General features: G+C 36.7%; 3 protein-coding genes and 2 long non-coding RNA genes across 5 annotated transcripts; 1 reads left to right on the top strand and 4 right to left on the bottom strand.

The window, feature by feature from the left end:
- Positions 1-1,627: 1,627 nt before the first annotated feature.
- Positions 1,628-3,190, bottom strand: LOC113669968 (transcription factor Sox-14). Its single transcript, XM_027186050.2, has one exon. The coding sequence runs from the start codon at positions 2,699-2,701 to the stop codon at positions 1,976-1,978; it is 726 nt and encodes a 241-aa protein (XP_027041851.1). The 5' UTR covers positions 2,702-3,190; the 3' UTR covers positions 1,628-1,975.
- Positions 3,191-4,728: 1,538 nt separating this feature from the next.
- On the bottom strand, positions 4,729-8,776 carry LOC149051004 (uncharacterized). The gene is made up of 2 exons (XR_016183625.1): positions 8,659-8,776; positions 4,729-4,943 (listed from the first exon to the last, which is right to left on the bottom strand). It is a non-coding gene; the product is annotated as an uncharacterized LOC149051004 (long non-coding RNA).
- LOC149051002 (uncharacterized) lies at positions 4,924-17,650 on the top strand. The gene is made up of 2 exons (XR_016183624.1): positions 4,924-5,252; positions 16,978-17,650. It is a non-coding gene; the product is annotated as an uncharacterized LOC149051002 (long non-coding RNA).
- On the bottom strand, positions 11,399-13,407 carry LOC113670013 (beta-2 adrenergic receptor). Its single transcript, XM_027186090.2, has one exon. It carries the CDS (start codon positions 12,970-12,972, stop codon positions 12,016-12,018), a length of 957 nt encoding a protein of 318 aa, XP_027041891.2. The 5' UTR covers positions 12,973-13,407; the 3' UTR covers positions 11,399-12,015.
- LOC149051003 (ficolin-1-like) lies at positions 15,845-17,577 on the bottom strand. Its single transcript, XM_089196201.1, has 3 exons — positions 17,469-17,577; positions 16,973-17,393; positions 15,845-16,598 (listed from the first exon to the last, which is right to left on the bottom strand). Exons 2-3 carry the CDS (start codon positions 17,290-17,292, stop codon positions 16,367-16,369), a joined length of 552 nt encoding a protein of 183 aa, XP_089052327.1. The 5' UTR covers positions 17,293-17,393; positions 17,469-17,577; the 3' UTR covers positions 15,845-16,366.
- Positions 17,651-22,209: the final 4,559 nt, after the last annotated feature.

Here is a 22,209-nt window from a genome sequence, read left to right as displayed (position 1 = left end):
CGCAACAACAGTTTGAATGGTAAGAGTTAGAATTGTAACTAAACAACGTGTTTAAAAGAAGTTACTGAGATTATGAACAATGGCGTGTTTATCTTCAATTCTCTTCGCTTCAAAGAGCAACTTTAGACTTTGTGAGCAAGGAAAGGCGGGTGATTTCCCCACTGAATGTAGGTTAGATGTAAATTTTGACGTTGTGAATTTAGAAATTAATTATCATTATGTCTTATTTACTAGAATTAGGTCCAAATGATTAAATCTTCATGTTCAAGTTAGATTCTATCACTGAAGGTGCTAAAGGTTTAAATAAAAGGTCGATTTATCCTAATTTAACATACGCTCCTGAAACGTAACAAAACACATCAGTAGAAATAAACAATTTTTAAGATTTATTCTTTTCATACGTTATCTAAAATTGACTATACTTCACAATTAAAATAAGGAGAACAACAGGAGGTATTTGTAGCATTTTGTTAGTTATATACCATTTGCGCCTCCTTTCATGTGTTGGAGGTTAGCGAATTGTTCCAATCTTAGCTTAACGTTGCGTGCATCGCGTGAAATACTATTTCAACAATAGGATTAGAGCGATTTCTTTCGAGCTCTTAATGTTTCATCCTCTCTATTCAAAGGAAATCATTTCACAAAAAGATAGCATACAAAAGGGACTCAGTTCCCTGAGTGCACACTGCAAGACTTGAAGAGGAGGGCATATGCTGCGTTTCCGACTTCTTACTGTGATAATTTTGATTCAGAGAAAAGTAAAACAAAAAATTGATAAAACAAGCAATCGAATAGACATTTTAAAGTCGTCAGAGAGGAAGTGAGAAAGATTCCCTCCTCGCTGATCTGCGACTGGTATTTTAGAGAAGACCGGCATAAAAGCCCCTGTGATACCTAACATGGAAAAGCTCATTTAAAAACTTTATTCAGCTGAACAAAGTTGAGTTCTGAACAGAAATAAAAACCGAAAACTAAGCGCGTATAACTCAATTAGGATATTTTTATAAAGAGGGCATAAAACAAATAAACCATGTTATGGTTTTCAGATGACTTCCATGCGATGCTTTATCCAATAAACATCCGAATTTTAAGGTTAACAATCTTTTCAAATCCGGGCTAGAAATTTTACTTTCGTCTGAGTTTTAAGAATAGGGACAAAGAAGCAAACTGAAAACACTAGCCTTACTTGAGCCGAATTATCTTTGCGTGAAATTATCCCATTCATGGTAGGATCTAAGTCACAGATCATTTTGAATTCCTTTCTAAACATTCGTATTCAAGGATAAGAAACAAAATAGCGTATGGTGGCATGACTCGACAGGTTTCGTTTTGTGTTATCAACGGCCTTTTGTCTTTGGTTGCCATGTCGAATTGAACACGTTCTTTGAAATAACAAAGTGTGGCTGTTTGACAATGATAAAGTGAGTTTATGCTTCATTGTGAAATTATATAACTTTTAACGTCGGAGTTAGCAAGCTAGAATTATTCTGTTTGATAAACGCCCTCTCGGTTTGTGGCAGATTGTGTCTAAATTGTTAGATCGATCCGCGAAACCAATCTACCTGTAATCCAAGAACGAAGAAGCCAGCGAATCGGCCACGCTGCCCGCTTGAACGAAGACTACAAATTCAATTGGTATATTGTTTTTATTGTATGAATAAACACTTAAATAAGCTACTAAACTATACAACTTGGTTAATCCCTGTTAAATTCTTATTTCAATATGTCCATTAAAGCGATAATAATCCTTTAGTCCCGGTTCTTAGAAACGACTTACTATACAGACTCACCTCTGCTACACAAATTTAATTTGTCCCAATAAATGAAAAGTAAAAAAATGTTATAAAGGGTCGAGCCTCTTTTATGGCGAATAAGTGATTCGTGTTTTATCGACATTAGTGTATGGAAATGAACATCTCGGCTAGGTGAAATTTGATGTCTGCGTATCTTGGGAACAACAACAGAGCAATTCTCACTAATATCCAACATCAGGTCTCATCATAACAAAATCCATGGACGATCTTGGGATGCCCGTTCTGCTGTCAATGGCAGTTGGGGCGTGAACTAAGGATGAGGATTCTGGTAAAACGCTTCGATGATGAACCACATGTCCAACTTGCATAGAATGCGACATAGATGGATGATGGCTTGAGTAAGCTATGGGAGGTCCGCAAGATATTTCTCTGCCAACAAGCGGTAGATGGGTCGAACAAGGTCCTTTTATTTCTGTCATAGGCTGCACAACCGGGTAATGAGGAGCGAAATGGTAAGGCGGAGGAGGCTCCGCTAATGTACAGTTTCCTGAGCAATTGCTAAAAATAGGACCTGAAGGCACCAAATGGCCTGGCGGTAATGGGCTACAAAGCGACGAAGAGGGCGGATATCCCATCCCACTCATATCATGATAGCCATAAGGATTTAAACTTTGCGTTTTCAACTTGGGTGTAGCCTTAGGCTTCCTTTTAGGCTGATATTTATACTCTGGGTGATCCTTCTTATGTTGTTCCCTCAGTCGTTTCGCCTCTATTACGTACGGATCTTTCGCTTCAGGCGAGAGTGCGTTCCATTCAAGTCCAAGCCGCTTGCTTATTTCCGAATTCAACATTCGAGGGCATTCCTCTGCGATGCGCCGTCTCTCTTTACGCGACCAAACCATGTATGCATTCATGGGCCGTTTTATGTGCTCACTGGGTTTTGTCATTCTTGTTGATCTATTTTCAAGTGGTACAGTTTCCAAAATGTCGATGCGAATTCACCGCCAAGTGGTTGGTAATACAGTGAGTGCGGTCACCCTGAGAAGTTGGCTTTTATAGGTCGTCCAAGCCTCTCGTTTGTGGATAGGGCCACTTGGAATGAAAAGAAACCACGTTATGAACAATGGAGGGTCTCAATGAGCTCCCACAGAAGTGGTTTATTATAAGAATCTTGACGGGTATAAATTATTGATTTGGTAGAAGAATGGGTTACCCACATGAATTTAACGAGCAAGAGTTCGATAGAACAATAGAAACTAGAGAACGTTGATGAATAATTAACAGAACACGATGTCTTGTAAGATGAGTAAATGGGGAAAGAGACTGGTGGCGGGAACTCCCATGGATTGAGTGAATTCATGGTTTAAAGAACTGTTAAAGACGAGTGTTTCCTTAGAACGTTTTATTTATTAATTCACAATGAACAAAAAAAGGAAGAAAAATATCTTGTCTGGTGTACTATCTGGTACTTAAGGGTTTCAAAACTAAGGTGACTCCAAATCGTTGCTCAAGAGACTGACTAAAATAGTTGGACGATTTTCGGCAAATACGCACGGCGCCGAGGATATTTAAGCTAAGCCCTACAAACACGCTGTCTGCTGTGCTAATTAGCATTAAAGACGTCCTTGTTTTGACGTTGAATGAACAGATAACAAAAAAAGTTTTGCATAGGAAGGAGTTGTGTTTACAAATGACCCACTGTGACTTGAAAGGTTCAAAGCTAGTTTTTATTTAAAACACAATATTTAACATGAGGCCAATTTTCACTGTTCATTCAGTACGTGTGGCTTATCTCTACCGAATGAACTCGCCCACACACTAAACAATGTATCACGACTCTCATAATCTTTATTCAAAGTACAGAAGTTCGCTTTTTATTCACATGGACAAAACCAGTTTTATTATGGAATTGTTCAAGCCCTAAACGGTAATAAAATTTACGAGAGGGCCACAAAGACCTAGTTAAAATTGCACTCTTTGTTTCACTCAAGCATTAAATTTGTCTTACGAAAGGATATTAACATACACTTTTAAAACCCCTTCATTTTGACTTTAAAACGACGTCTGGCAGCGGGTGGTTTTTATTTCCTTTTAGGTGAGTGTGACAAGACCCATTTTAATGCAATTTTCTCGGCTTGTCAAAGGTTGAGTTTCTATTTTTTTTTTTTTAACTAGCTATAATCTGGGCATTTCGATTACTGTGTACACAATACACAATACCTATACGAACCTAGATATCGCGTCAGACGGGCGTATTCAAGGCCGCGCCGACGTTTGAATTAAGAGCATTTACTTATCAGACGTTCAAACATTATTCATTGTGAATTACGAAAATGCGCGCATCCTGTACACAATTTGCGTTAAGTAGGTTAACACTTAGGTATATATCTCGCGCGTGAGGTGGAAATCTACATGCCTGCTGGGTACTTGAAAAAGTTAAAAGAATCAACTAAGCGTGAACATGGCTCAACAAGTTAACAAAGCGATCTGGAATTACATCTTCATTGAAGGATCAGATATGGAAATAATAAAGGAAAACACGTGCCGGTTCTTCTTTTCAGCTGGCGGTTTCCCAAAATTTATCCACTTCCCAAAGGCAACGAATATGTCCCTTTGTTAAGACGTTTTAAACCGAGGAAAAAAATGGGAAACAAATTGCATATTCTCTTTTTAGTAACTCGTTTTCGAAAAAATATAATAGTTGCCACTTTTTCAAGCAAATCGATTTCTGCAAGACAAAAGAGAGGATTATTTTCTGTGTCTACTCGGTACAACATAAACAAGACAATACTGGCTTTTGAACGAGCCATTAAAGGCCTCGGTGTATGGCAGGTGTTGAGATCGTGTTCCCATGGATCGAGTTATAGAAATGCCACAATAGCTTTTGTTTTAAGATTCGCTACGAAGTTTTGCCAAATTTACCACAACAACTTACGCTCTTTGAGCTGCAAATGGAACATGACTTTGGTCAGGATTAATGGGTGGAGCATAGTTTTTATTTTTAGTCACCATCATTATTAATATCTTAACACAATGTCAGCAGAACACATAAATATAGAGAGCTTTCCAACATGACACGCGGTATCCCGTTGAATTTCCTCGTGAAATCCACGTTGCCAAGTCGTAGGACATAACCGAGACCTCTTTTGATTTTATTTTAGACCAACTGCTACGAGACTCCACCGGCAACTGCAGGAGGAAATTTGACAAATGAAAACATCGAATTAAATGGCGAAAATCTCTGGTGTCTCACAGCGGATCACATGTTTAACAGCGTGACTAGAATAACATTTTGCACACGGAAATTTTCGACTTGTGGCGTATTTAAATCATTCTAAACGTTTTACCAACTTCAAAGTTGGACAACAATTGTCTTGGAAAGAGATAGACCGTTTAAAATCGATCTGGCCATTTTGAGCGGTAAGAAATCACGTTGTCGCTCAGGATAGGAAGAACACAGACCGGTACGACGAAACAACACGCGGGAAAAATATTCAGGTATTGTCTTGACAAAACTAATTGTATAATTGGAATTTAATTTGAATCACGTTTTCTGCAATTATTAATCTGATATGTTGATTATTTTCCCTCGTTTTGTTACGACTAAGTTAAAGAACACAAAAATAACGCTACTTTTGAAAGCTGCTGAACAAAGGCCTAAACTTTTATTTTGAATGCTACAGTTTTAGATATGCGGTAATAGTATATAAAAATTGATTTCTTTTCTCATAGCCTCCGAGCACAACCAAATGTATCGGAAATAATATCAGCTTCTATTAAATTTTACTGATAAAAAAATGCAATGTTTTTGCCAGTCGTTCAACAAAGTGCTTAATTCTATTGATGTTTAGTGGACAGTATCATCAGTCAAAAGACAACTTTAACTTTGAAAATGTTTAATCAACATTTCACACCGTATTGTTTAAAGAGTGTTAACTTTAATGCACAGAGACATCTCAGTCCTTGTTTTCAAGTATGCTCCTCACTCCTAAATTAAATTTGTGTATCAAAACTCAAAAATCATCTCATAAACTTGTCACTGGGATTCAAAGGAATCTCAAAAGGGAAAAAGTCACCCGTGCGAATTTTCGAAAATAAACAAAAAACTAACTGCACCTACTTGAAAGAAGTTGACGTAAGGTTGACAGAAGAGTATAGAAAGTCCAGTGACAAATGCAATGAGACAATGGTGGAAATGAAGGACCATTTGTTAGAAATTCATAAACGTAATCGTGGGATTGAATTAAATAGTAAATATAATGTCTGACTAACCAGACACTAGTCGTTGACTCGGTTAGAAAATACGGTAGTCGTTACAAATTTAACTATTTTTTTTTTCTTGTAATTGATATCGAGTTAAGAGATACTCCTTTACTGGAGGATAGTTTCGAGACAGAGAGCATGTTTGAGGATTAAGTTTTGTTCACTCCTACATTCTAAACGTCCTAACGGGACTTTGTTTCAGGGTGCCCTCACCGAATGGAAATTAAAACGTACCAGAACCTGTTGTCACTGCTTTCAACTTTTGGTGGCTACCCGTTTTTCGCATTTTCACCGACATAAATAAAAAAGAAAATGCATTTTCACCTACATGAATAAAAAAGAAAATGCATTTTCACCTACATGAATAAAAAAGAAAATGCATTTTCACCGACCTGAATAAAAAATAAAATGCATTTTCATAAATTTTTTTCAAGAAAAGCTAGCCAACATTCGCTGTTGTGTCAAGAAGTTGATTGTATTTCTGGAAAGGGCTTCACCCGAGCCAACTGATGTAAATGACATCTACATCGAAATAATTGTTTCACTTACCTGGCCAAAAATGCAGGATTTAGAGTGATTGTAATTCATTTAAAAGTGCAAGGTACCGAGTCGGCTGTGTTGCTCAAGAAGAACAAAAAAAGCAAAGGAATAATGAGAGACAAGACGTCATCGTTGTCAAAAAACAAAAAAAAACAAAACAAAAAAAAATCTCCGCAGCGTCTGTCATGCTTGGGAATCAGTGCAACTTTGGTGAAATTTTCCATCTTTTCTTTAGATAGAGAATGAAACTTTTAAAATATCATGATTGTCATATGTTGGGACTTATATGTGAGGGCGTACAGCGTTTTTCTTAAAACCTTCTTTGTATTGTAGATGAAAAATTCCTTGCTACATTGACCTTGGGTTTGAACGGATCATTGAGACAGGCTAGACATTTATATCCTTTATATTTTTGGCAGTTCTTAAAAGTATTTTCTATCTAATAAAGGCAAGGAGACAGAAAACTTCAGATGTCTTATAAAAATCACTTAGTTTTTTGCCTTCGTAAATAAATTGACGGAGAACAGTGCGACTCCGTAACAAACGGAATTTCTCCTCATCGTGTCGTTTTCAAGATATGAACTGATTGGAAAAATATTTCTAGTAAGTATGGTTACAAAGAATACATTGCGACTTGTTATGTATCAGTTTAATCCTTTCCACTTTCCATAGAATCGACTGAGAAAGAAAAACAGATACTGTTTAATAGAGTGACGCGCTAATGTTAGTTTACGTAAAACCCGTTCTGATCTTGGCCAGATTTCGCTATGTGCAATCACTTAGTAAGCGACTTTTTGCAGTTAAGGTTTTGTATCCAGCTTTAGAAATGAGACATTCAATTTACTTTCATAAGATTCAGTTACTATTGTCCATCGGTCAAAAGCGAAGAATACGCGATTTATGTTGCTAGAAAAGAACAGTACTCAATTGCCTTACAATATCTTTCCTTCCCTTTTTTAAATCAGGGTCGCCGCAATCTATGATTCAGTTTTTGACTCATCGTAAAAAAAGAGATATTTTTCAGAACGAATGATCCGTTTCTGTAGCAATATCTTCAACGTGGACAACCCGTAAAGTCACTTATTTCCCATTGTTTACGCTCATGCATCTCTTGAATAATCAAAGGCTTTCAATAAACCACTTCAAAATATGACAATGGAAAACTTCAAAACGTAACAAATACCCCTATTATGGTTTGCTTAAGTGTTTTAAAGAAAACTCTCTGTAAAGTTTGCAACTTGAGATCATACGCAGGACTGATCCGGAAACAAAAAAAATTGAGCGAGCTACAAAGTGAAGGAAAGTAAGGAAGATATAGTGCATATCGTAACAGCTAAATTAAGAATGAAGGCGGTACACAATCTTATTCTGTGACCAGTTGTATGGACTTCATAAACGGCGTGCTCCACTTGCATGCTAATTCTGCGGAGCCAAAAAAGTGTTGATTCCCCTCTCCGTAACCGCTTAGATCGAGTTAAAGTAGAAATTGTCTTTTAAGTTGAGTCCATAAATTTCAGAGGTGTTAGCTGGATTAAGAGAGCCGCAACAATTTGAAGTTCATGATATTTCTAACAAACTGAGGTCATTGTTGTTAAATTCTTTTCATTTAAATCTAAGAATATGTCTAGACATCAATGGTTAGAAAAATATTTCAGGTTGTTATGGGTTTCCCAGAGAATCAGAAATATAGCATGTTTCGAACGTTTCGAAATTCAGAAAAATTATCCAACCTGTGCTCATACAAGACCCTGAGAATAAAAGCAATCCAGGGCATTCTTATTGTAAACTCTATAAACTAAAACTCACTGTCTAGCAATCCTGGCAAAATTTAGATACAAACTTAATCAAATTAAACGCCAGTTGATTAAGTAATCATTAAAATATATTTGGTAAAGTCAACGAGGCTTCCTTTAAATAAAATTAAAGGTAGTTTCTAGGTACAATTTAATAATAGAACGTCATTACCGCTTTATGTCTTCGGCTTCTCTTTACGAGCTGCCAGGGTTCGATCAAGTTGTTTGGCAATGTAATGACTTTTCGAGAGTCAAATAAGAGACCTTCACAAAATTCCCAAAATGGCAAAGTCTATTATTGCACTGACCTTCATAAAAATAGTTTATATATTGTTGGCAGACATCGGTTTCTTCTGAACTTCCTAGACAAGTTCGTACTTCTTCAAACCACCTGTTAGCTGCATTGTGTTGAAATTCTTGTGACGAGGATAGTTCAAATGAAACAAGTAAAGTCTTGTTTGATTGACAGCAAAAAAAAGGAGACCTTTAGAAGTCAAGGTAAAAGTGACAAAGCTCTTTCTGTTCACCATTGTGCTGTCTATCTGTATTGTCTATTCGAGACATAAAATAAATATCTTATTGTACTGTGCGGATGCGGTCTTATTTCGTGGTGGTAAGTAAGCAAATCAATTAGGGCAGAGAAATGGCTGTTTTTGAAACAAAGAACCACTACTCTACTAAGGATATCCTTTTCAAAGTGCTTGCAAAACCTCACTTGTTCCCACGCCAATAAAACCAGTGCTTTTACGAAATATCTTTTATTTTTGGTGAATTAGATTCAATGTCGAATTAAAATCTAACTTTTATTCTCAATTACTGAACTTCCCATAAATTATGAAGTTTTTTGTTTCAAAAATTGAAATTTTGTTTCATTCAAAATGCGCTTATTTGAGCAAAAGAGACCATTCAGATCTCATTCGAAATTTCTTATACGTAATTGACAGACCCAGGTTGGTGAAAAAAAGGAAAAAAATATCACATTAGAGAACATGCAAAATTCAAGGGGTTCGTTGAACTGAATACATTTTATTGATTATCCAAAGCTATTTTATTGAATTCAATTATAATCATTACAAGCACCTGGCTACAGCCACACTACAATGTAATGAAGACAAAATGTATCTGAAAACCCAGCCTTGAAGCGATGAGTTAACAACTATAATATCAGTGCGAAAGGTAACGCTGCTATGCGCTCGATCTCAAAGGTAATAGTTTCTTGACCATATTCGTTTACAGCGGACAGTTATTTAGTTTGGTGAGGAGAAATAAGATTCTTTGGATTAAAATTGCGCAGAGATTCGTGTTAGAAATATTAAATGGAGAAACGTTGAAATACAGAAGATTAAAAGATTGCGAGCAGTTTCCGCATCTTCAAACAGAAAGCTTGTTTACCAAGTTTCTTTGACTCACAAATAGAAATTTCTTGTTATATCAGAAGAGGTAGGTGTTAATTAACTATTTTTTTTCGCTTGCGCTGCTTATTATCATGCTGCTTTGGATTCCTTGGTGAAGATAAGGTTATCAGTGGTTTTTATGTCATTAGACAACATGACGCTACAAGGCAGGCAGCTTGTAAAGCGAAGAACTCATACAGGCGAAGCACATTTATAGTCGCGAGAATGGAGGTTTTTTTCAGCTGCATTCTGCCGGAAAGAGTGCTAGGAAGATCTAAAATGGCTATCTATGTAAACAAATGTGTATTTTGTGTATGTATGGAAACAGGTGTGTAAATATAGTCACATTAATATCCATCCTGATCATTTTCATCTTAGTAACTCTTTCAATATATACACTGTTGGTATAGGAACTTTTGAAAATACATGAGCTTGGTAGAGAGAGAGAGAGTATTGAATATTTTATTGTGGCTATCGAAGTGTGTTGGTATGGTTCGAGCTACTAATTTATCTTTGTTTCAAAACTCTCTGTAATAATCATAGAATTACTTTCGATTTACTGACGAATTGTTTTCAAAACAAAATCAATTGTGAAAAGTGTCAGACTTTTGTTCCACGAAACTAGTTTGGCAAGGACTGTCACTACAATGTTTTCTTCAAAAACAGTCAATGATTTACGGAAAGTATTATTCACTCTCATCGACGATTCATTCATGTACGAAGATTTACTTCTGTTCATTAAGTAAACGGCGAGGAAAGTAATTGTGAGTAAATGCAAGTTGTTTATTCTGAAGTTGTGATAATTAGCTCGTTTTTTTGCCGCAATGGCGTGTGTAAATCTGGTCTTTCCTCCACAAAAGCTAAATTCGAATGAGACACACCAATGAGACAAAAGGGGATTTAATGCGGCTTATTATCATTTAATTCCTTCAGTTTCTGTTGCCCAATTTACGGTACAAATTGAACGGCCTTGGAAAGACTCACCGAGAACGTATATCTGTTGCAGAACTGAAATTAAAACTTCGCTCGCCCTTTCACTAAAAACAAATTGTTTGAGAGAATTCAGATATTAAATGAATGAAAGTTCCATCGATTAGTTCAATTGTAACCAAATACCTCACGTTTTAACTTTCTAGGTACTTTTTATGGACGATCAAAATTTATTACAGACGGTTTTTAGGCCGCTTGTCAACCAACGTAATGACACTATTGCATTAACAAATTCATTTTGAAACCAATATTTTTCTGTCAACCAAAGTGATCTGAGAGGGAGAAAAGAGAGGATTAATAAGTTATTCATCGGCTTGAGGTAGTGACCGACGTCTTTGCTAGAAAAATACAGCCCAGCTGGAAAAACGAGATATATTTATGAAAAATAGCAACGAAGGTAGGGATGTACTCGGCGACTCACGAAAGCATTACCGTTGCCCGTAAGCAGAGACAGGAAAATACGTACCGCGTAAAGAACCAATGAGATTGCAGGATCCGTTACCGTGCCCTCTGAGAAAAAAAATAATACTGCTTATCTTGCACTTAAAATGGAAAAGTACTTTATGTTAGGCTTTCAGGGAAAAAAAAAACCTTTTGATTAAAATTTTACTTAAACCTGTTGAACAGCTGTATTGTTGTATTGTTCTTACTTATAATGTCAATATACCATAAATTGAACCTTTTATTGCTACAAAACCTTTCTAGCTATTCGACACGAAATGAACACATTAAAACACTGATGAGTAGCGACCTCTCGTCAAAAATAACCAGCGTACTCTAGCATTATAAGTACAGTACACCACTCGTGTTGAAACTTACTATTAATTTGATACTCAGCTGAGTACAAATAACCATTTAGAAAGAATTAGCATTTTGTAAACGTTAAGAATGAAGGATTTGCGTCAGCTACAAGTTTTCCACGGGGATACCTGCTTTTTTTTTTTTTGCTAAAATAATGTTGTCAGCTTGTAATTCGCTCAGTTGGTAAAAGTTTATCTTGGATTGTTTCCTATATTTTTAGCTTTTTCATATTTTGCTTCAGGTCAATGGGAAAGTAAGTATATCGAAAATTTTCTAACCGTAATAAAACCAATGATAAAATTGCCCGTCGCTTGTTGGGTTTAATGCAGAAATATTAAAGATGCGCGTTGATAATACGATACAAAGAGAATCAAAGTGTCATCTCTTCTACTCCAGGGTTGAACTTCTTCCTACTCTGCTGCACAAGTTCACTTATTTTTGGTGCATTGCCTCTCTAAGTGTTGTTCACTCTAGCCGCTTTTAATTTTTTAAACGGCATCTCAAAAGTTTTAGAAATTCCACACGGAAAGACCTGTTCATCACGCCATATATGAAGGGGTTTACGGCACTTGAGATGTAAGCAAAGTAGGTGTAAGCCAAGTACATCCGTCGGTCGAACCATTTGTTCCTCATAATATCCATTAGATCTATGACAATGCATGGTATCCAACAAAGGAAGAAAGCCAAGACAATTGCAAACAGGGTGCGGGTGACAACAATTTCTGCTGGATTAAGGCTGTTGAGAGAGGCCCTTGACATCTTCCGAGTGGCCAGTCGACGGAAGTGCTTTCGTATTCCAGTGAACACCTTCACATAGCACCATACGATTACTACAGCAGGCAGTAATACGAACAAGGCGCTAGAAACAATGGTGTATACTTGTGCTGTCAGCATGCTACGGTACACGTTAACGCAGATGGTCTTTCCAGGGTGAAAAATGAATAAGTTGCCATGCTGCCCAAATGTTATGCTGCTTAGGATTCCCAGTGATAGTAAACTAGCTGCGATTATCATCAGAGAAGTGTAGCCGGTCGTGAAGACTTTTTTGTACAAATCTGGCTTTAAAACTCGATAGTAGCGATTTACAGCTGTCATTGCCATTATCTGAAGCGAAAGGAATGCCAAAAAGAGGGTCAGAAATCCTTGAAAGTGGCAGAGGAATTCCCCAAAGATCCATTCTCCAGCAATAAGAGCACTTTCTGACAGAGGCATGGATGTAATGGACATTGAGATATCACACACCGCCAGTGTCAAAACAAATATATTTGTCACTGACCGTAGGTTATTGTTCTTAAAGAATGCAATGCATAAAAGTACGTTTCCAAAAAGAGCGGCCAGGTTTATAACGAGGAGAGGTGCAACATCCACGGCTATCTGAAAAGTTGATCGATTGCTCAATGTGTTGGGAAAGTGCGGTTGAGAAACATTGTCTTCCATGTTGATAAACGCGTTTTTTCTGTGGGTGAAGTTGAACCTTTTTATATTGAATTTTTTCAGTTACTTTTAGATTCAGGTTTTTCCTGACACTGAAACCTCTTCAGTTGCAAGCTGTGTCCCAGCCCCAAGAGTTTTAGAGGTCGATTTCCTTCAAAGTGTGTTTAGTGATCCAAACATGGTTGACAGCTCACTTACGTTTGTTCCTCAGCAGGATGTTATATTCGATAAGCCTTCCTCGATGATAGCGTGAAGAAAGTGCGAGAAAAGCGAGATTGACGTGCTATATATAGGGCAGATGAATGCCGCAGGAAATGAAACAAAAATACTCCGCGATGACGTCGATACGTGCTCAAATAAGGAAATTTATCAGGCAAAACTAGAGGATAAATATATTTTTTTTCTCTGAAGGACCTTCTCCTTGCCGCTGTTAGGCCGCAGAGTGACTCGAATCTATTTACATACCAGTTCGTACCAAACTAATGAATACCATTTCTATTGTTTGCTTATTACTGACTAGGTTTGTTTATGAAAACTTTGAAAATTAAACTGGATTGTGAATGTCAAAAGCAACAATAGATTGATCGAGAACTTTGATGTTCAGTATCTCCATCATCGGTGTTGACTGTCCTGACGAAATCAAACTTTTTCATTATCTTACATTGTAGTAATGAAACACAGCTGGAAAAAAATTGTTCAAGGCAAATTTATTAGGCAGTCTTTCCGGGCAACATTATTAACAGCATTAAGCGGATCTATTTCGAGGATCCAAACAGACAAAAAAAAAAGGTAATATCAAAGGAGATTCTAATGTGTGACAGATTATTATTTTCATGAGGCCCCTGTTGTTCGAAATGACAGCCGAAGATCAAATAAAAGTGATGTCGACTTTAAAGTAATAATGCTCACTAAGCTACGAGAGAACGCCCACGATATTTAAGGAAATCCGGCTTTGTGTACCCAAAGAAAGGAGTGAAAAGTAATATATCATAGGAGAACCCGATCAGATAAACGGTTAACCGCGGATAACATTCTTTAAATGAAAAATCACTGCACGTGCAAATTCATTGTCGTAATAAATGTTTAGAAAGACGAGGCGCAAGGTGGCATACAAATTAATTTTCCAACTTAAGAGAATCCCTATGCCTCTCAGCAGGGAATCATTCACGATAGAGCCTTTTTATGAAAGGCTGTTGTAATCTTAACGGAAAAGATTTTGTTCCAAATTCTTAACACATCTTTGGAATGTTTTTGCGCAATTTAAAGAAAGTGAATAATCAACGCAATCGGCTCTAAGAATCGGAGTAACAATAAAAAAATTCATAAAATTACGGGTGAAAGACAAAAATTTGCAAGATTCTCGTTTGTTGTCTCGACAATTTCATGTTTCTATGACACTGTTAATATATTCAAAATCTAATGGAAAACTTTGGAACTCCTTCAAGGTGTGTTTAGTTTCCACCTAATGTAAAGATTATTTTTCTAGAAAATTTCGTAGCGTCGACAATGTCAGTGATGTATTTGTTGCTAACGACAGAACTGAGTTCCGGATTCTGGTAAAGCATAAAATTCAAATACAAATTTCGCAGGTGTCTACTGCTGAAAAAACCAGAAAAATATTGCACAATACACTTTTAGGCTTAAATCACGTGTTTTAGCAGACTAGTTTGAGCTAGAACTGAATTACCGCGAAGAGACCTTACGGCTAGAAGAAGTACTTTAAAGTTGTTTACTCAAATATCAGATATCTAAGGTACAAGCGCCCACAAGGGCTGAAGAATCTCTCATCTGAAAGGTTAAAGTAAAACTCGATATATTCATGAACGTGTATAGCTTTTATTAACTTATCGGGATGCACGTAAAAGACACTCGAGTTCATTCGCATCGCATACCTCGAAGCAATACACATCTATCAGTTTCTATAAGAGAACTAAAATGTATTATTTAAAAAAATGATAACCAGCTTGAAGTATGAGAACATTTGCCCAGTAGTGATTGTATTACTGTCAGATTGAGACTCGGTTTAATAGCCTAATGGAGGGCTTTTGCTGGTCTTTGCATAAGAGGCCCAAGCTCACGCCTCGTGAAAAAGCGAACGATTAAACATGAAAGCGTCACGCGTTGTGTGACTTGGCGTTAAGTAACGAGAGGAACTGTTGGGACTTTCTAACGTTGAGACTTTATACTGACACGTTATATGGAATAGTAAGGGGAACGAGATATGGTCGATTTACAACAATAAATATTTCGAAATATGAACATTTTACGCGTAAAATCAAAGCACTTACTCGCATCTTGTGTGTCCGCTGTGGTTTCTGGCGATTTCTGCCGTTAAAAGCTTGCTTTTCCATTTTTGTTGTTCCTGTAAGAAGACTTTGTCTTTTGGTAAAGTGATGGTAAAGCAAGCTTAAAAGAGCAGAAATCGCCAGAAACTACAAGGGACACACAAGATATGAGTAAGTTTTATTAATTTTACGTGTAAAATGTTCATATTTCGAAATATTTATCTCTGTAAATCGACCATATTTCGTTTCCCACACTACTCCTAATAAAGTGTTCAAATTCTCAGAGGTTTCTCTCGTAACTTAACACCGAGTCACACAACGCGTGACGCTTTCATGAATTAATCGCTGGCTTTTTAGACGTTAGCTTGGGTTGCCTGTGGTCTTCGTGTTCTAGATTCTAAAATATTGCAGCTTAAGGCAACGTAGGTGAAATTTAGGCTGTAACGTTTCGTCATACTGTTTTCAGCAAATATCATATAATTGACAAACATGCATACAAGCTCAAGATTTTTAAACGAAAAGGTTCCAGCGCAACAAGATATCCCTTATGATAAACGTTGACAACTTTTGTTACATATCGAGATTTAAAGTTTGGTCACTATCCACTTATTCGTTTATGTATTGTGTATCTACAATGTCTGTACAACTTACATGTCAAGTAGTCTGTGTAATATTTCCATCTATCTCACCCTTTACACCAAGTTATTTAAGTCGAATCTTCATTAACCCACACAACTGTTCCTGACCAAAATTTTAGTCTTAAAATATATCTCAGTTAAATATGATGTCTATCTCTTAGAGTTCATCTTTGGGGATAAATTATCAAGACTAAACACTAATGGAAGCAATTCTTTTTCAACAAACTAGTTGAATTTACTAAAGCCATTAACTCAAAGAGATGTGGTAAGTCTAAAACTGGCTATCTTTTTCACAATTAGGGCCTTAAATTAGCCTCAATGATAAGGGAAAACAAATTGACTATGCTATATAAATTTAGGACCTATTATCCTGAACATTGACTGCTGTTAGCTTTAATTATAAATGCTCCGTGTCTGTGATAGTACTCCACCATGAAACTGTAAAGCACAGCTTTGAGCACCATTTAGTTATTTTCAGTTTGAAGGTCTCATTTTCATCTCGGTACGTTTCAGGGAGTACCAAGCTCCTCTGAAAGAATTCCAAGAGACACCATTTGCAGGCGAATCACTGAATAATCCTCCATGATATACGCCGTTGAGGTTAGAATGATGGCAATCGTTGTACCACCAAGCTCCTTTGAACAACAGTGCACAGTTCTGACCGCTAAAGTCGTTATCCTCATCTTTCGTCGTAAACGACATATTGCTATGAGAAATCATTAAACAATTAGGCAATCAATCAGTCCGTCAATCGATCAGGAAATCAATTAAGCAATAAGTCAATCACTCAGTTAATCAATCAGTCATTTAATTGATAAGTCAATTAATCATTCAATTTATCAGTCAATCAATCATTCAGTCAGTGTCTTAATCATTAAGTTTAATATTGTTTCCACTAATCATCCTTCCTATTAAACAATTTTTCAATCGATATGTTAATACTCATACGGTTAGGGTTAGTCAGTAATGCAGTTACAGAGTCCAATCGAAAGCCATAGGGTTAAGGTCAGTTAGTAATCGAGGGCAAACACCGAATCTAAATAATATTCCTTTTGCACTTTGTGATTCCAATCCCTTTACCTTAGGGAATGTCCTTCAGCCATAGAGTCACCAGCAGTACCATTGTATCCTCCAATAAAAAGCCGGTACTTGTCGGCCTCGTCTGCCACCTTAAAAGTCGTGTACTCGGCGTAGGCGATGTTCCCTTCAAAGTCTTCCAAGTCAACTCTCAACATGACGTCATCAGAGTCTGTCAAACGGTGTATATTGTCGTTTCCGAGCCAGAACTCACCATTTAGATTTCCAAAGCCGTTTTTGTAGGATTCCCATCCGCGATAGAAGTCAACAGAGCCGTCCAAACGTCTCTGAAAAACAGTCCAACCTCCACTGTCCGTATTCATATCACACAGTACTTGTATCGGTTTACCGCCATCTGGATTGATGGTGTACACACCACCGGAATTGAGACCGTCTTGAAACAATTGATAGCAACTTCTCGCTTCTATTGAGGGGAAAATGAAGAGGATTATAAAATAGTTCTTGTAAAATAGTAAAACAAAGTGACATCTAAACTTACTGCAGGGTTTTCCCGTATAGCCATCGTCACATTTGCATCTTACGCTGCCATCTTTATAGTTGGGAATGCAAATTCCTTTTTCGCCACATTGAAAACTGTCCTCCTCACAAGCACTCTGTGAAGAAAAATTCCCTTTACATGAATTATTCTTCATTTCAAATAAAAAGGGTTTTTAAAGGGTATGTATTTCTCAAGTGCTTCTTAAACTTTCTTTGGGGGGTTCTTTCAAAGAAGAGATAAAAGGAATCGAAATTTTTCGTCGATGAGACGTTCCAAATGGATTAAGCCGGGTGAAAGGACGCAAAAACATTCTCGAACAAGATTGATGTTAAAAATAAGACCAGTGTTATTTAACGCATTAATTTTGTCGTCGATCATGGACAACAACATGCAACTTTCTACTGGGACTTCCGCATAGTTCTTATGCAGAGAGACATTAAAACACGGATTCTGAGTAACTTTCGTGAGTGGTAGAGCAGAGAAATAAAAGCATGAATACCCTAGGGACAGATGGATATCGATATTTTTTCAGACAGTTAAGAGTGACATTGTCTAGTTTGAATAGATTTAGCAACAGGCGCCATTTTACATCCCAAAAGCCTCAAACATTCCCTCACTCGGACCATATTTGTGGTCAAAACTTGGACATAGCGACAGACAAATGCAAACTCTAACATCATTTGTCTCAAACATCCCCAGAAAAGACCTCGCGAACCTAGTTTCAAAGTACGTCTGTACAGGGAATTGTCCGAAGTGTATTTAGAATTTTAGACATGCTTAAAGTTTGTATATTGTTGTATAGGTAGAAATTATTATATTTTAATCCGTATTTTAAAATATATATGGAAGTCTAGATATTTATATATATTTTAAGAAGTGCTAACTAATTTTCACTTAACTTAACTCAACTTAAGTTAATTCATTTGTAATTTTATTGGGAGTGTCGTCGATTAGTCGGCCTCCGGGCTGACTAGAAGTTCTAGACACTAAACAAAGTTGATTGATTGATAGTGTGTTATCGCCGGCGTTAGTCTAAGATCTTCAATTACATAGTTTGTTTACATCGCTTCTGGCAATTTTAGGACAGATGAATATCGATAATTAAATATTTTTTCAAAATATTTAGCAAAAGTATCACATTATTTTCATAGCCCATAGGCCTCCTGTAGTGTATTTTCGCCCACTTTCGTCAAGGATCTTCAATTGCATGGTTTGTTTACATCGCGTCTTGCACCGCACAACATTTCGCAAAACGTTCGAGAAATGAGAATCTTCATCAAAGGGTCAAAATAGTCACCCTGGATAGAACCTTCGAGAAGGCCCGGTCCAAAATAATTTAAGATAACGTTTTCCTTTCTTTCAACCCCGCTGAGGTTGTGAGACGAGCTCTCCTACATTTTTAGCCTTTTTTTATTATTCTAACGGTTACGCGAACAACAAATAAAGAAAAGAAAATGAAACAGAGATGCATGTGTACTCTTCACCGTCAGAAAGGTTATGATGAAGAAAAATAAACGTTTACCTAATTTCTATCGCTTAACTAGGCTGGCAGGTGCAAAGGAAATTTCCAAATTAAAACAGTAAGTTAATGAGACTCTATCGTTTGTTGAGTAGGGGGCTACCTAACTTGGCGGCCAAAAGTGTCTCCATGAAGCGCGCGGTCAGAACGATCATGTTACAAAGTTGTGACGTAGATAACCATGAGGCGCGCGGTCAGAACGATCATGTTACAAAGTTGTGAAGTAGAAAATTGTGATGACACGTCGGCAACTATGGTGGAGAAAGGATAAATCGAGAAGAAAAGACGAACGTATTGCGTGGCCGGAGTGCCAAATGATGTTAGCTACCATGATGTTACGGCCATTGGACTTCTCGTCCTTATGCTTCCACTACAAGCTGCAGGGAGAATCCTAGCAAATCCTTAATGACAGTATAAGCTACATTTGCAGCCTTTTTTATTATTCTAACGGTTACGCGAACAGTGAATAAAGGAAAAAATTCAAACAGAGATGCTTGTGTAGTCTTTACCGTCAGAAAGCTTATAATGACTGAGAAAAGTAAACGTTTACCTAACATCTTTAGTATAAGATCTTCAATTGCATAGTATGTTTACATCGCTCCTGGCACTCTTGGGACAGATGAATATCGATATCTTAACAATTTTTTCAGAAGATTTAGCAAAGGTGTCACATTATTTTCATAGCCCATAGGCCTCCTGTGGTGTGTTTTCGCCCGCTTTCGGCAAGGATCTTCAATTGCATGGTTTGGTTACATCGCGTCTTGCACCACGCAACATTTCGCAAAATGTTTGAGAAATGAGAATCTTCATCAAAGGGTCAAAATAGTCACCCTGGATAGGACCTTCAAGAGGGCCTGGTCCAAAATAATTTAAGATAAAGTTTTCCTTTCTTTTGCTTTCTTTGCCCACTTTTCATTTCTTTTGTTTTTTTGCAATTTGGAATAAATGAGCGCTTGTAAATTTTTCCAAAGACCACAAATTGCACCCGCCTTACGGGCTTGTGCAATTTTGTCAGTCTTTGAAAAAATTTACTCGTGCTTATTTATTCCAAATTACACCCTATATTATGTAATTACCAATACAAATAATGCCTACTAACTTATCAACCTAATACGCAATAATTCCTACTAACTTATCGTACCAGATCACTTTGAAAAAGCGATCTTGTACAAACGCCAGTTCTTTTTACTAATTTCCATTTGATAGAATTATTTAATAGAAGCATCTGATGGAATCAATTATTTTTATTATATCAAAGCCTTGGAATACTGTAGGAGACTAACGATATGATCTCACAACATTTTTCCATTGCGTGACATTCTCAGAGAAACAGGAAATCAGCGATGTAATATCACAGGAGCTTTGCCGAGGAAATGAGTCATAGCTTTGCTCTTCTTATGAGGTCATGATATTATGGTATTATGGTAGTTGAAAAATCAGCAGGCGGCTGATGCATCTTGCATAAAATCAGCTCCTGAGAAGAGAAAGATATATATCCTATTAAACGTTTTGGTGAGAGGTGTAGCTGAGTACTTTTACGATTTGTGCCAGATTTTGACAAGCCTGCAGCGCGAGTCAAAATACAAACAACGAGTAAAAGTACTCAGCGATAATACACACCAAAACATTTAATAAGTTATTTATTATCCAACTGCTTTATTTTTAATGCACTTCTATAAGGCGGGAAAAGGGAAGCACACAGAGAAGCGGTTTGTGACATAATCTTGCATAATGTTCGCGTCGGATTGGCTTATGAGACGTCAACTTGTCACAAGCTTTCAAAACGATGCACAGATGCACATTTGAAAGTACTGCAAGTACAGAAGTGTTCATTTATCGATGAAAAGTGATGAATAATTTATCGCCAGTGACAAAGCTTAGTATCTACCGTGAGACAAACTCTTAAAGACATGGATGATCTCTAAGCATACAAAAAAAAGAATCTCTCAAAACTACATTTAATTTTCATCACCCGTTTCAATCACATGGCGACGAAGCTCCGCAGGAATCGCTGCCAGCTCTTGAGAAGCTGAGGGCTGTGAACCAAGAACAATGTTGCAGATAGTAAATACGGCACCAGACAAGTACAGCCAACCTGTCAAACACGTTTTTTTACAGTACAAAATAACCAGCTGTCCAGTAACTGTATAATATCGCAGGATATTTGTACCCTATTCGCGTGTTATTTGTACTCTACTTTGTGCGGTTGGATAATAAACCCAGATACTAACCAGTTTATTTCATACGACAATTGAAATAGTGGTTTCCCACGCTTCGGAATTGATGATGTACGACACTGTTTATAAAAAAGATATTGTAAGGGCTCATTCGAGCATTTGACAGGTTTCAAGAGAACAAAAAAAGAGGATTTATCTCTGGTAATTTTATTGACTGGATAAACACGCGATGTCTGGTTAAAAAAAGACGAGTAGGGCAACTGCGAAAATTTTACAAGCTTTTTCTGCCATACAAAAAGTATTAGGTCGTAAGTTGTCATTTTTATAGTTTGATAAAAATGGATTGACTGTTGTCAAATATTTTGAAAGTCATTCAGCTGTAGCAATGCCTTCGACACATGAAATAGACAGCACTTGTGGCACTTGTATGTAGACAGCCACTGCTGTGGCGTGACACCATGTTTCTTGTTTTTTTTTTCTCATGCTAGTTTTGTATGTTATAAAGTCCATAAGCATAGCTAGTTATACTATTTTCGTGAATATATATTTTATCATCAAAACAGCTGAGTGACACTTTATTGATTTCTTAACTTCCAAGCTGATGATTCTGACCTCTAAATGGTTTTCATCATATGATGTATTTCTTTGCTATGAAATAGTATATTTTTATGGTCTTTATGTTTGATGTTCCCTCTTGTGATATTTTTCTTTATTCCTTTAGCTGTTCTATCCCTTTTTTCATTATCTTTTGTACAAGAGTGTATTTTTTATCTTAGACCCAAGAATTCAATTATTTGTACGTCAAAAGTCTTGTCTTTGAAATTTTCAATCACTTTCTTATTTTGTTAATTTTTTTCATTTATTTTTAATTTTTATTTATTTATTATCATATTTCAAATACAAATTACAGACATAATTAAAATTACTACACAAAAACAAGGGGGTTTGGCCAACAACAGCCTCGCAATTCCTCTTGTCAGCATTTTCATTATAATTGTTTTAAAACGATGTTAATTATATTAACAATATCAAAACATTAAAATTA

This window comes from Pocillopora damicornis, chromosome 2 (assembly GCF_964200805.1).
Source record: "Pocillopora damicornis chromosome 2, jaPocDami1.2, whole genome shotgun sequence".
In the NCBI taxonomy this organism is placed as follows: Eukaryota; Metazoa; Cnidaria; class Anthozoa; order Scleractinia; family Pocilloporidae; genus Pocillopora; species Pocillopora damicornis.
Note: the sequence above shows the minus strand (reverse complement) of the source record. Positions and strands in the feature narration are given on the sequence as shown.

Excerpts from the sequence above, each read along its gene's own strand:
- LOC113669968 (XM_027186050.2), bottom strand. The coding sequence starts at position 2,701 with ATGACAAAACCCAGTGAGCACATAAAACGGCCCATGAATGCATACATG.
- LOC113670013 (XM_027186090.2), bottom strand. The coding sequence starts at position 12,972 with ATGGAAGACAATGTTTCTCAACCGCACTTTCCCAACACATTGAGCAAT.
- LOC149051003 (XM_089196201.1), bottom strand. The coding sequence starts at position 17,292 with ATGAATACGGACAGTGGAGGTTGGACTGTTTTTCAGAGACGTTTGGAC. Across the intron at positions 16,599-16,972 it reads GCTGAAGGACATTCCCTAAG|CAATATGTCGTTTACGACGA; the intron begins GTAAAGGGATTG and ends GATTTCTCATAG.